The 14,442-nt window shown below is 38.8% G+C and overlaps 2 protein-coding genes across 2 annotated transcripts; both read right to left on the minus strand.

The window, feature by feature from the left end:
* Positions 1–1,360: 1,360 nt before the first annotated feature.
* Positions 1,361–6,618, minus strand: LOC140937209 (acyl-coenzyme A diphosphatase NUDT19-like). The gene is made up of 6 exons (XM_073386745.1): positions 6,446–6,618; positions 5,999–6,342; positions 5,030–5,189; positions 3,664–3,755; positions 2,876–2,978; positions 1,361–1,977 (listed from the first exon to the last, which is right to left on the minus strand). Exons 1-6 carry the CDS (start codon positions 6,572–6,574, stop codon positions 1,696–1,698), a joined length of 1,110 nt encoding a protein of 369 aa, XP_073242846.1. The 5' UTR covers positions 6,575–6,618; the 3' UTR covers positions 1,361–1,695.
* A 3,243-nt stretch (positions 6,619–9,861) lies between these two features.
* On the minus strand, positions 9,862–11,441 carry LOC140938195 (uncharacterized). The gene is made up of 2 exons (XM_073387714.1): positions 10,909–11,441; positions 9,862–10,390 (listed from the first exon to the last, which is right to left on the minus strand). Exons 1-2 carry the CDS (start codon positions 11,439–11,441, stop codon positions 9,862–9,864), a joined length of 1,062 nt encoding a protein of 353 aa, XP_073243815.1.
* Between the last annotated feature and the right edge of the window lie 3,001 nt (positions 11,442–14,442).

Below are 14,442 nucleotides of genomic sequence, written 5' to 3' on the forward strand. Positions count from 1 at the left end.
CCTGTTGTTTAGAACGTTGCCTCTACCGTCATGTAAGCGAAAGTTATCAGTCCTTTCCGTGGAGGTGTGAAGAGGGCGGGTCCAAGGAGTAGCGGGAAGCCCCAAAAATATCGCTGTTTCAGCTTGACAAGATTTCCCTCAGAGTGCTAATTTTAAATTGAAAGTATGCATCGGACTTTGATGCGGCCACACATCTAGCTGTACGTCAACCGAAAAAAGACTTTATTCATTCTTTGACAGTGGTTTTGCCCATATTTTAGGGCAAATCGTCTCTGCAAGAGTAAAGACACTTAGCAGCGTCAAGGAATATCAAAAGAAAAACGCCTCACTTCTGGTTGATGTAGATCAAGAGTGAAGGTGTGCAGCTTATTGAGTCACGCATATATGAAAGTTTGTATAGTTTGCTTCCTCGTTTGCAGACAATCCTCAAAAGAAGAGTCCGAACTTTACATTTTCTTCAGTAACCCCCAAGATGAGAAGCGCAAGGTTGATATTACTTGCCTTTGATCCAGGAACTGGGTCACATGTTGTCATTGATGGTAAGAGATGATGTTTTTTTTTCATTTCCCTGTTATAGCTCCTGTAGGTGGTTTGTTTGGCAGCCCGAAATATCGGGTAAATACACATTAGCACATTCTTTTTTTGATTATTTCTGTCTCATTCTGTGAGGCTTCTTTCCAGATCTTGCCTTACACGGTACAGGCCAAATGCCCAGGTTATGTTCATGGAAGTGGACGATGGCAATACGAATAATCATAGACATTTAGGAACACAATACTCGATAAGAATTCAAACTTCATTAATGGCAACTTACTACTTCAGGAGTCATTAACCACATCGTTCCCACTAAATAAAGGCAAAATAAATTTTAAAATTTACTTGCAATAATACTAAAATATACAATCTTCTACCTACCCTGCGAGCAGAAGTTTACGAAGTCGTTCGCGTTGCTTGTCAGTCACGTAGATGCATGGTTTTATACGCTCCTGGAGTGTACAAGACAAACCAACTACGCGACTGACAAGTAACGCGAAAAACTTCGTAACGCTAAAAGCCATGCAAGAAAGAAACCTCTGCTCAACTCGCGGGGCCTGACAGTCTACCACGTGGCCTGGCCTTATCTCCGAATCGGGAAAATAACCACACAGCAAGCAAGAACAAACCAAGTAATTGAGGTCAAGTGTTTTTTATTGAAAATTCCAGCGATTATTTATTTTCTTGAATCTATGATCTCAATTCCCATACAAATCCTTTATGTTCACGGTTACGGAATCTATGGTTTCGTTCCGTTTACAAGTCGTTTTAATAGCCAAACTCCTGTCCGCCAACGTCTTTCGTCATTTCTTAATGTGTTAGCTCAGCTCCCTAACTGCCTTAACCTAAATATAATCAGTGGCTTAAAGAACGAGGTACGGAACGTTAGTGAAACGACGTGTTGGCGAGACAACCGATCACTGCATATTTGCGACTTTGGGTAGGAAAAGGGGTAATCTGCTGGCAGGCCTAGCTTGTTCGAAAGCCAATCTACGTTGTTCTTCGCTATTCAAAATTCGAGTTGGGCAAAGGAACTCTCTATGTTACTGAATGAACAAAATATAAAAGCACCATAAACTCAAGAGAGAAGTTACCAAAAGTCAAATCCCCAGAGTTGGGGTCAAATCTCTACACTTATGATGATCAAAGAAGTCAAAGAGTTTATAGAGTAGATTGCGGTTGTAAGTCTTTGGCAAGTTTTTGAATTCTGAGTAGATCAGGCACTGGTGAACATTGTCCATGAGAAAGTGTAACATTAATCAGTATTTCAACTGGATGACCAGAACGAATAACAATTCGATTTAAGTCTTTTGCCTTGGCTCTATATTCAGCAACTGTCTCTTGTGACTGCAGAATTGACACTTGTCCTGTATCGCTGTTAGAGAGATCATTCGATACTCTGTCATACAGTGATGGATAAAGATCGTCTTGTGGAAATACGACCTGAAAGATACAATTAGATTCGGCTACGAGTACGAAAAGAGACAAAACATCTTTTCGCACAGGCTCTCAGATAGAAGCGTTAAGAAAACAAGTAAAGGAAAAATAAGACGCACGTGATCTAGTAAAGCATCCAGCCTCCACGCGACATTTTTCGCACCAGTTTTCACAAGCCCTGCACCTTACTGTCTTGGAGCCCGGAACAGGCTATTTCGCTGATACATTGGCCAGCTACTTCTTTTTGGTCCAGTTTAAGTGATTTCGAGCACAACTATTAAAATAACTTAATAATCTACAAGGCAAGATGCCATGTGATTTAGTGCACCTCAACAGTACCGCTCACCATTCTACAACAACTGACTTTCTCCTAGTATTTTATTTAAATAAAATAATAATAACATAAATAAATAATAAATTAAACAAAATAAATACTCTACTACAAGATAGTAGGGAAGTTGTGAAAAAAAAACACGGCAAGTGAAACTAAGGCAAGGGTTAGGGGACAGAAGCAGGAAAAAAATAGACAGCACTAATCTCTCTCTCTCTCTCCCCAGCACCCGTGCGTTTTTTTGGATCATTTTTTACTGCATGACTGCAATACCATCTTGTATTCCTGACTAAGAAATTCAGACTCTAAGTGGATATATTATTAAGCTTTTATCTTCACTTATCATTGGGTATGGATCCAAAAGCCCGAAAGCGGTCTGCCTGTCAAAACTTAATACTGACTTCGTTCCAGCCATTTCCTCACACACGACTATCACACTAATTACTTAGGTGAATCTGAATACCCTGCGAATCGAAGAGACTCTGCTAGCAGGGAAGAATCTGAAATTATATTATTAAGAATCATATCTTCAGTTCTCCCAAAGAAATGCCTCCTTAGAGGTGTTAAACTCACCAGCATTCCGTCAGCACATTGCAAGAGGATAGTGAGCCATTGTTCACATCCTAGAGATGCACGTCTATCTTGAAATGACTGAAATTCTGACCATTTTGGAAATCTGTACAGTAAATGACTGAACATCAATATGCACAAAAAGCATTGCATTGCATTGTATCATGATCTCACAATAGAGAGTTAGAGACGTACATTGCACTGAATAAGTGTTCCAGTTTATTCAAGTTTGCACATTAACGTAAATTACATAGAGGATATTACACGGTGGCGCGAAGATATGAATTTTATTTTCGAGTGGCAAAACAATATTTTATGAACGAGCGCAGTGAGTGAGTAAAATATTGTTTTTGCCACGACAAAATAAAATTCATATCTTCAAGCCGCCGTGTAATGTTCTTTTTATTACATAGACAAAATGACATCAATAAAATAATAGAGGCAAATTACCAAAATTACGACATCTATAAACTGACATGTGAGATTATGGAAAATAAACCACTCGGGTCCCGGATGTAGTTTTTATGAATTTTACAAGTGGTATATTTTCCAGCAAAACACTCGTGTCTATATAATAAATAACAATAATAATAATAATAATAATTATAATTATAATACCATTAGCATTAGTTGAACTCATGTACAAAGGTAAAAGCAAGAATTCAAAATTAAATAATTAAAAAAATTTCAAATAATGACAGCAAAGTATATGTACTATCAAATCCCTATTGAAAGAGACATCCAAATACATGTAAAGTCAACATAGACACTAAAACAGATGCTTGAATTACCTGCAAAACTGTAATATATTATACATCTGAGGCATTCCAATCTTAATTTTTCTTGCAATGAATTTTGAAGCTCCATCTTCTGGTGTCAACCACTAAAATGAAAATACAGTGTAGACGACACGGTCAAATCCAGTGGGTATTTACAGTGTAGATTGCAAATGGATTACTGTAACCATTTAGGTGTGTATATGTTGTAGTTAACTTTTATTTCAGGTAATTTTCCTTTTTGTTTTGTTTTTGGGTATGGTATTATATGCTAATGAAGTTGAAACAAAATAAACATAGAAATTACCAAGATAAAAAATTAACTACAACATATATTTAAGAGCATTTTTTCGGAAACATGAAAACCCTGTGAAAATCTTGCAATCCAGCAAATCCTCATCCCAAATCATTTTCTTGATTACCGGTATTATTCTGTATTTGACTGAAAAATCCAAAAATAACAAAAATCTGGGGTTACATTGACGGTATGCACTTCATAAATTGAATCAATAGGCCCTTTGCTGCTAGTCATTCACCTAGTGCAAAACCGCTATACTGGAGAGCAAGGGATACATTAGGAAAGGACAAACAAAGGAAATTACCATTATAAAGGATGTGAGCTGTTTGTTTGTCTTGTCTCAGTGAGCCCTTACTTTCCAGCATGGCAATTTTGTACTACAGTGGAACCTTGATTTAATCATATGATTCTCTATATAACAAAGTCCTGGGTATAATGAACAATTTTCTTCAGCTTAGCCAAAATTACAATAAAATGTATGGAACAGAACCTCAATATAACGAACATCGATTTAATGAAACCCTCCCTACGACAAACACAATCCAGAAACACAAACAAAAAATATACCTTCAGTTGATATAATGAATAAATGTCAGCATGTGACCGAAAGATAGCTAATGATGAATGCGAAACAAGACCAACGAGGATAAAATTTAGATGTACAGCTGTGAACTGAGACAATAGCTTCGTATACAAATGTTTATTACAGAAATTGTTCAGAGCCGGAAATGCTGGGCGTTGGAAATAAATCATTAACTATACCTCGATATAATGAACATTTTGCTAAATTTTTCTTAAAAATTTGTTTAATTGAGGTTTTCAATGTAACAAACCCTCAATATAATGAACACATTTTCCCAGTCCCTTTGTACTGTATGTGAATGGCTAGCTGCAAAAGGGCCTATTAAGGTGGACGTTACACGGGACGATTTGCAACGACAATTTTTAGTGCAACACAGCGTTGCAATGTTGGAACAATGTTGGAACCATACTAAACAATGTCACAACAATATTGCAATGCTGTGAGGTGCTAAAAATCGTCATTGCGAATCGTTTCGTGTAACATCACCTTTATGAATGCACCTCTGAATGAGTCATCTCCTTCTCGTCAACAAGAACAGGAGGTTCTTTATCAAGAAAGCAAGTATAAAACATGGTGTCATATCGCCTGGGTAGGTGGACAGGTGTCAGCCAGTTAGACCATTCACCAAGAGACCACACATCAGGTACACACTGCAATGACCTGGACAGAGAAATGAGCAGGTTTGAGACACACAGATATAAATAAATACACGGTAAATATTAGATAAGAAATATATAAATAATGATTTGGAGGTAACACTTCCATAAAGTGGTTCTTTGTCTACCTGATTCCTAGTCAAATTGGAATTTGGAATATTGGTTTTTGAGAAGAGGGGAAAACTGGAGTACCCAGAGAAAAACTTTTGGAGCAAAGGAGAGAACAAACAAACTCAACCCACAAAAGGCATCCATGCCAGGATTTAAACCTGGGCCACATTGGTGGGAGACAAGCACTCTCACCACTGTGCCATCCCTTGCTCCCCAAGATCAGCTCTATAGAAACATGTTTTGGCCTTTTAAAGGTGTGAGAAGGACTACCCAGGGGGGTATTCCAGATTTCAAGTGACAGGGATGATCGAATGGGGGAAAAAATCAAAACTCAAAAAGAGCCTTGGACCAAAATTTAACCCCCAAAAATCCCAAGCTGAATTTCCTAGCCATAAAAATTTTTAGAGAGCATTAAAATGATATAACACAAAAAATAGAAACATTAGTTTTAAATACCCCCAAAAATCCGTACTTAAATCAAGCCACCCAAAAAAATTGCAAAATCCAAAATTTCAAACCCGAAACTCTTCAATCATCCCTGTCACTTGAAATCCGGAGTACCCCCCTGGGGAGGACTATTCCTGGAAATTATGGACAATTTTTTTTTGCTCCAGAAAACAGTACGGCTGTATGGAAATCTTACTACCATGGTGGATCTGTTTTGATAAATATTATAAACTTACTGTTAAAATTCATGCATACCTGCACAAAACTAAAAATTCGTTGGGATCTTGGTGCACTCTTTTCTTCCAGTTTTGAATAATGTCCTTGCTTATTTTACTCTGGTGCACATCAGAAAAGCTTTTCAGTAACAAGACGCCAGACTCTTCGAATGTCTCTCTGATTGCACATATTCGAAAGGCAACTTCACTTGGAATGTCTGTGGTTGACTTCTTTAGCACAGGAGGGCGAGGTCCTTGTATATTAACAAGAGTAGTAAAGTCTGTACCAAACTTGGCAAATGATTGCTTAAACAGTTCCATCCAGTCATTTGAAAAGTCAGCATGTTTCTCAATCAAACCACCAGGGAATACATACATACTAGGCTGATTTTTAAAGTTAAAACAAGAAACAGTAGTAAATAAAGCTATTGAATCAGGAAATTTTCAAAGCTGTCGACTAAACTGATATACAATGTCATTTACCTACCATAAAAGCACTCTTGTCAGCTCTTTTAAGTAACAAAATCCTGTAGTCGAAGTGACTGTTAGGTTTACTGTTTCGAGCTACTATAATCAAAGTAGCAGCATCTCGTATAACGGTTTTAGCAGCGTTCATAATTTGTTCTCTGTTTTGAAGCTTGCCGACATGTTGGATTTTACTGGCCAGGTCACTAAGCTATGAGCACTGAAAGTCTCACAACAATGGCTAGACTACGAGCAGTCTCTCTTTTTTCTGTAGTCCGTCGAGCAAAACGCGAGACACGCAAATGGCCACGCGCGAGACTGATGGCGCGGGATGGGAGAGGCACGAAAAGAACACCAATGTGTTTGGTAAACTGTTCAGCTTCGATTGAGTATCCGATGATCCGATCGACATTAAACTTGTAAAGATAAAACTCGCCATGACGATGTTGAATCCTTCTTTAACAATTTCGTAATCTGAGCTATCCTGAAACGTGAGCTCTGTCAAATGAAGTATTAAAAAAAACACCTTGGTTAAATTAAAATCCCGGGTAAACTGGGACTTGGAATGTGTATACATGGCACTCCATAAGGTCAGGATCGCGGACTCCGTTTCGGCGGGAACAGCGTAGAAATCAGTGCTGGTATCAAGAATTGCTTCTTTAGCCATGTTTGCGATAAAGTGAATAAAACCGTTAAGAACTTTTAAAGAATCGTATGCAAATTCGCGTCCTATGTTAATTTGCGCAACATTCAGTCTTTCATCTACCACGCCTTTACGTACACCTATTGTGTAGGCTAGGCATAAGAGAGCACGTTTCATAGTCAGTTAGCATTCAGTCTTTGAGTGAATATACGCGTTGCTGCTGTTACGTTACGCCAAGATGGAAACACTTCAAGAATTATAAGCGCTGAAAGCTGTTCCTTTCCCCGGAAAACAAGCGAAGATGTTTCTGCCACCACATCATCCCATTGCCAAAAAACTCCAAGCATTGGATTATCAGCAGATGAGGAATAAATTCCGACAGGAACATCGAGTGAAGTTCGCAGTCTAAACAATGGCGGACGTCGGATGCAAGATCAGAAGCACGTGCAGCACTAAATTACTAGTAAATTGAAACTCCTAGTTTATTTGTATAGCGGGTACGGATCTCGGTTAAATTCTGACCTATATTCTCAACCAGCAGCGAAAGCGCAAGCTTCTAGGTTTCTGAGTCATTCAGACAGGTATAGGATACTGGTCAGGTTGCAACTTGCAAAGCTTTTTATATGTTATTAAAAATATATTTAATATGAAAAGTCCGCCGATTTTTGTTAAACGGTGGAAACCGGTCCGGGGGGGGGGGTACTCGATATATCCCTGGGTGGGGACGTGCGGCGCGGCCCCTCATACCCTGACCCTGTTTAAGACAAATATCGCTGATTTTCCTACCCTGTTTAAGACAGAATTCCGATTTTTGATACCCTGTTTAAGACATTTATCCTTTTTAAGACAAAAATTGATAAATCGATACCCTGATTAAGACAAAAAATGATAAATTCGATACCCTGTTTAAGACAAAAATCCCGAAAAACATACCCTGGCTGGCCGCACGTCCCCATTAAGCCCTTATAAGGGAGTATCCCCCCGGGAAACCGGTGTGGATCGATCTGCGCCTGTTTTGATTGGCCGGGTTTAAATTTTAAGCATGTCAACTCCCTTCAATTATCCTTTTTGGAGTTGGGTAAAGTGTATCGAAGTGTACACCTTCAATGCTAAAAAGCCTCATCTTTTATTAATTACCTGGAACTTATTCTTTTTGGACTAGTTCTACATGATGCAGTTCCTTTCATCCTTTTTCCTTTTATTCTGATAGCTTCATTGAAGACAGTCTAGAATCACTTTTAAGGAAATGACAAATGTCAACTTCCAGCAATGCTCTATTGTAAAAAGTCACCCATTTTAAAGGCAGTTTTTTTAAATACACATTTTCTAATTCTACTGTATTAATGAAAAAAGAACGACTGGACTTGCCGCTGTACATTGCCTTAATTACAATTTTTTCTTCCAGTTTTATCACAACCATTTTAACATCAGTTTATAATAAGTGCTTTTTTCTCTGTCTGAAGTTTCTATTATAGTGCAACCAGCTGTCACTTTCCACGGCTAGATTGATTACCTGTAACCACATCTTTTTACTCGGGTTCAGTGCAAAAAAAAACGTGATTTTCACATCAGGAAAGTCCCCACATTCCCCGCAAAACCCGTGAGGAAAACTTATAATGGTTAAATCAGACTTGCTAACTTCCTTTCAAGGGTTTTCTCCTACTCGCCCCCCCCCCCCCCCCCCCCCACCACCCCCAGAATGGCTGCCCAGAGCGAAAGAGAGCGGGGCAAATACAGTTGTGTAGGAGAGGACCGGGAAAGAAGTTTTTGGCAGACGTTGACAACTTCTCAAATTTGAAAACGAGAAGATAAAAACCGTCCAAAGTAATTCTGATGGATGAAACTAACATACAGCTACAGTGGAAACCCTCTCTCCGGACACCCGTATATAACTGACAGTTTCGTTCAGGGATCCCGACTGAAATATCATTTTATCTAAAGCCGTTTGATATAAGGACAACCGGACAATACGAACGGGTATGGCACGTCCCATTGTTGTCCGTATTAACCGGGGGTTCCACTTAGTTTCTTATTTTGTACTGGCACATCAAGAGCCATCAACGTCAAGAAAAGGGAGATCTCGATTACGGCGATTACAACGTTGTAAAATTGGAGGGTAATTTTAGTATGGTAAATAAAGCTTCACCTAATTGCTTCTCCAGCCATGATATAAAAAGTTAAAGTTAATCTTAAATTGTTAGGAGCAACATGTTTTTTTTTTTTAATTTTGGGGAAATGAACAATTTTTGTCATTATTTCACGCATTTATCTCGAAAACATTATTTCACGCGCTGTTCCATCCTTTACTTATTTATTCTCATTGTGACGGTGTCAATTATAATTATTAATATCATCATCATCATCATCATCATCATCAACATTATGGCGCATGCTTGACGGCAGATATGGCACGGTAACCCTACCATCACAAAATGATGACGCGGCTAGACAAGTCGTCCTTTCTTGCTGAGCCAACTTTTTTCTTCACATGTAAACAGTTCGCCACGTTTTGTAAGAAAATATATAAAAAGTTGGTTCGCCTAGGATAGCTCGGGTAGGCGGGTGACCTTTCTACCCGGGACAACTTCCTCCATATCAACATAGCCTTAGAAAGACATTTTTTGACCATAATGCATTATGCATGTTTGTATAACTGTACATCAGAGCTCCCATTTCCCATTATACACATGATTGCGTTACATATTTCTCACTGTTCCTTTCCATGATTAGTCCTGTATCTCACCCAGTGTAGTTAAGTCATCAAAATGTCCGAAACGTAGCTACGATTATATACATTAATCATAGCAGAAACTACCCTTTTTAAGAGACGGAGCTGACGCACTTCTTTTCAATCGTGTTTTGTGAGAACAAAGCTGTAGGTGACCTTGCCCTGAGGATAACTCAGTGGCTAAATCACAAGAAGCTGATCTTGTTAGAATGACAGAGTTTTCGACTTTTCGGATCTGCACGACATCTTTCACTGAACCAGACGAACCTTGTCGTCGGATTGATCGCACTGCATTACCCACGGGAAACCGCTTTGCCTTTGGTTTTCTGATCCTCAAAATCTCGAGCACTGCGATCCTAAAGAGACGGTCTCTATAGCAGTAAATTAACGGACTAGCTAGTGAATTTAAGTACACCAGTGTCTCGACTACCCGCCATGCCAAAAGTCCACGAAAGACTTGGAAATAGTCTCCCAAAATAAAGACAACCGTCATTGGAATAAAGGAAATAACCAGGGCGACAGTTACCGAAGCCATCGTCATAGCAACTCTGTTTTCCAGTTTCGCTTTTAATAACACGCTGACTTGCGTAATTTGACTTACCGTATTTATTCGATTAACCGCCCTGGGCGCTTATTAAATTGTTGGACCTTGAGAGTGGGCGCTTATTCGAGGTGGGCGTTTATTCAAGGCTGGGCGCTTATTAAATTCTTACCATTCTCAGCAAGTGTAGTAGAATATTTTGCAACCAAACAGTAAATGGTACCAACAAAAAGTGAAGACGTAGCAAAGCAAGGTTTCTGTAAAATACTCTGAAGAAAACTCCGTCTTCGGGAGGGTCTCTTATTATCTCTTATTGGAGTTATTGTGGGAGGGAGTGGGGTGTGGTGGGCGCTTATTCGAAGCTGGGCGCTTATTAACTTTTTCTGCCTTTAGCATGGGCGCTTATTCGAGGTGGGCGCTAATTCGAGGTAGGGCGCTTATTCGAATAAATACAGTAATTTACGTTTTCGAACTGAAAGGTACACCATGACGTAAAAAAATATAATGGCTATTAGCAAACAAAGTATCAAAATAGATGAAATTATGTCCAAGATCTCTGCAGCTAAAAGAAACCCATCCCCTCCTACCACCGTCATTGAAATGAAGACTGAAGATACGCCTCCTATGGATAATACCCAAGCTATCAACGCCAACATTTTCAAGCGGCCTTTGGTCACTATCACTTTGTAATCCATCCATTTTCGAATGGCAATGTATCTCTCCCATGCGATCATTGTCAAATGCAAAAACGAGCAAAAATACAGAATGTATGAAAACAAAAATATTACCAAGTCAAACGTACAAAATTGCCGCTCAGTCAGTATTCGATGGGGAAGTAACAGTCCAATTATAGCAGATAGAGGCATACTAATACCACCTGCTAGAAGGTCCGAAACAGCCATACTTCTTAACAAGATTTTGGAAGGTCTCTGTAGTTCTCTCCTCTTCGTAATTGTTATAATTACTAATAGGTTCAAAAGAAATGCAGTGGGAGAGAGAACAGAGTAAACAGCAGTAAAAATCCAAGGAGAAGTAGTGTCATGTACGTCCCACATTAAACCTTGAGAATGTAAGCAATCAAACACTGACCGGTTCATGTTTGACATAGCGGACTGTTATTTATGAAACCTCGCTTGGTTCTAGTTTCTGAGACTCGCGGCGTTATGAAGCCTGAGTAGCTCACCCAACTTTATGCTAAGTTCAAACGGATGTGAAAAAGACCTTTTCTAAAATTTGCTTTTGAAAACAGCAAGTATTTACATGAAAACTAAAGCAAGTTGCGACACGGAGAATTTTCTCACAAGTACTCAAGGTGTATAGTACAGGAAAACTATACCGAGCTTTTTAAAGCGTATGTAACAGGAATTTTTTTTAACTGATTTTGGTCTTTAGGAGGAAATTAACGATTCTGAACTCTTAAAATGTGTCTCTTTTTTCCCCTTTAGAAACTGTCCCATAGCCAGGGGGCAACTCAGTAAAGGATCAAAGAAAGGCTGAGGATTTCTTGTAACTTTAATTGATATTCTCAGCCTTGCTTCCGATTCTGATTATTGCTTTTTGTTTGTGGAATCAAGCGATTTATATGACTGTTGAAAAACGAAAGTACAGTGGAAATATTGAACGGCCAACCTCAAGAGACTGGCAAAAATTTTTTGCTGAAGGGAGGTTTCGTTATATCGAGGTTTTGTTTCATTTATTTTACTATTACTTGGGCAAAGAAAATCGTTCCTTTTTACCGAGTACATCGTTATATAGAGGCTAGTTATATCCAGGTTATATATATTTAATTCACTGGACGAAAAAATGGATTTGCTTCAAATTTGCTCAGCGCAAATATGATGCAAATTTGTGCAAACTGGGGAATAAATCTGAGCAAAGGTGGTAAATGCCGATTTTGCATACCTTTTACACGGGGATGTAAATAGGTATGCAAATTCGGCATTTACCACCTTTGCTCAGATTTATTCCCTAGTTTGCACAAATTTGCATCATTTTTGCGCTGAGCAAATTTGAAGCAAATCCATTTTTTCGTGAGAAGAAACTGATGAAGATTCCAAAGATGAGCGGGGGTGTCAATTTGGCCGCGAGAGTGGGGCGAACATTTTTAAAGGCAAATCTGCTTGTTTTGAAGACGAAAATAAAAAAGTTTTTCCAGATTTTTGACGAGTGTAAGGTTTCGGACGCATATTTTACTCATATTTAAGATTAAAAACGTCAAAAAATGGTGTCATACACACATTAATAGCAATGCACAAATCTGATTCTTTGTTTCTTTATACCCCCATACGTTAAAAATCCATGAAAATAATAGAGAGATTCAAAATGATGTTTATGGCAAACGGTAAACAAAATGCTCCCGGAGTTCGTTCGCTAAGATTAGTATCCTAGGGAGCTCTCCCAGGTTTCTGAACTTTTCTAACAGTAAGAACATTATCTCGCCTTATTTAGTTGCCTTTCACATATCTGGATGGATGGCTTTACGAAATCGCACCAAAAAATACAAAACTTCCCCGAAAATCCTCTTCTAGTTTGATTTTCTGCCTTATGGGGCGCCACAAAACCTGCCTTTTGGCCCTAGACTCGATTACCAGCCGCTGTCCGCACTCACCCCCTCCCCCTGCCGCCGCAAAAGAGCGGCCGTCTTTCTTTGGGGAGGATTAAGGACTGGACCCAGGAGACGGCAAAAATCGAGTCTATTTTGGCCCTGCTCTCTCAAATGGCTGCAAATTTTGTTAGATTCGTTTTCAAAAACGGCTAGATGTACATCAGGCTATTTATAGTAATTAATTTGTCCAAAACCGCCGAGCAAACATATGTGTTTAGAGGTATTAAATCAGTCCAGCCGTGGAAAATGACAGCTGGTTGCACTATAACAGACATTTCAGACAGTGAAAAAGCACTTAAACTCTGCTGTTAGAGCGGTTTTCATTTGAGTGTCGAAAAGTAATTGGTTTTGCACTTTCTACACGATGCGATTGGCTTAAAAGATTCGCGCCACCTTTTCATCCAATCAGAAGTAAAACCAAAGCCAATTGTGACGCGCTCGCATGCATTTTCCCGCGCTTTGCGTCAGCCACATGTAATTACTTCGAGTTTTGATTGGTTCAATGTATTGTCTGTGTCCTATGTGATTGGCCAGAGTAATTACTTTGGTTTTGGTTTTACGACACTGAAACGAAAACCACTCTAAAATGGTTATCATAAAACTGGAAGACAATTTTGTAATAAAGGCATTGTTTGAAGTTTGAAGTTTATTAATTGATAAATACATAGCAGTTCGAAAACTGAATTGCGTATTACGTTACAAAAATTAAATTATAGATCTAAACATTAACTAAATTATCTTAATTAAAAGGAATAAAAAAGCTAACAAGAGATGAGATGTGAAAATGAATTAATCAGCATGTCACAAGCGTGGGACAAAGAAAAAATCTGAGTCCCCGACAGAATTCGAACCTACTACCTCCTTAACACCGGGGGGGCGCTTTATCCATTTGAGCTACGGAGAACTTATGGAGAGCGAGGCCATATACTGCGAGGATCAGCAATTTCGATGTCGTACTGTGTGGTGAAAGAATGAAAGATGGTAAATTTTAAGCTCGGTGAAACAAAATTATGTGAAAATTGAATTAATCAGCATGTCACGGGCGTGGGACAAGAAAAAAAAGAACGAAAAAAAGTTATCGAAATCAACACCCCGAAATGTAGTCTGAAGAACTGCAATCTTCGATTTTTAACAATTGACAACTTTTGGCAAAAGAAAACGTGCCGTTTTGTTTTTGACTGCCTTAATGGAACTACATGTTTCCCATTTAGGAATTATTTTCAACGTTTTCACCATAATTCAAAAAAACAATGGGAAAGCAGCAAAACTACCCAAGGTGAAACTGGATTTTGCGCACTGTAGTTTTTATTTCTTAGGTGGCTCGCATTTTAATTCACTGCCATTAAGTTTAAGAAACACTAATTACGAAAGCCCTGCACGATTTAACTTAGTGCATGTTTGCTTTTTATACACCTGTTTCAATTAAGGTTACTTCGGTGAAGAATGGTGCATGGCCCATGTTTCTTAACCCGCGGTGCATTATGGGAGTAAGTCCAGTAAAA

This window comes from Porites lutea, chromosome 5 (assembly GCF_958299795.1).
Source record: "Porites lutea chromosome 5, jaPorLute2.1, whole genome shotgun sequence".
NCBI classification, from domain to species: Eukaryota; Metazoa; Cnidaria; class Anthozoa; order Scleractinia; family Poritidae; genus Porites; species Porites lutea.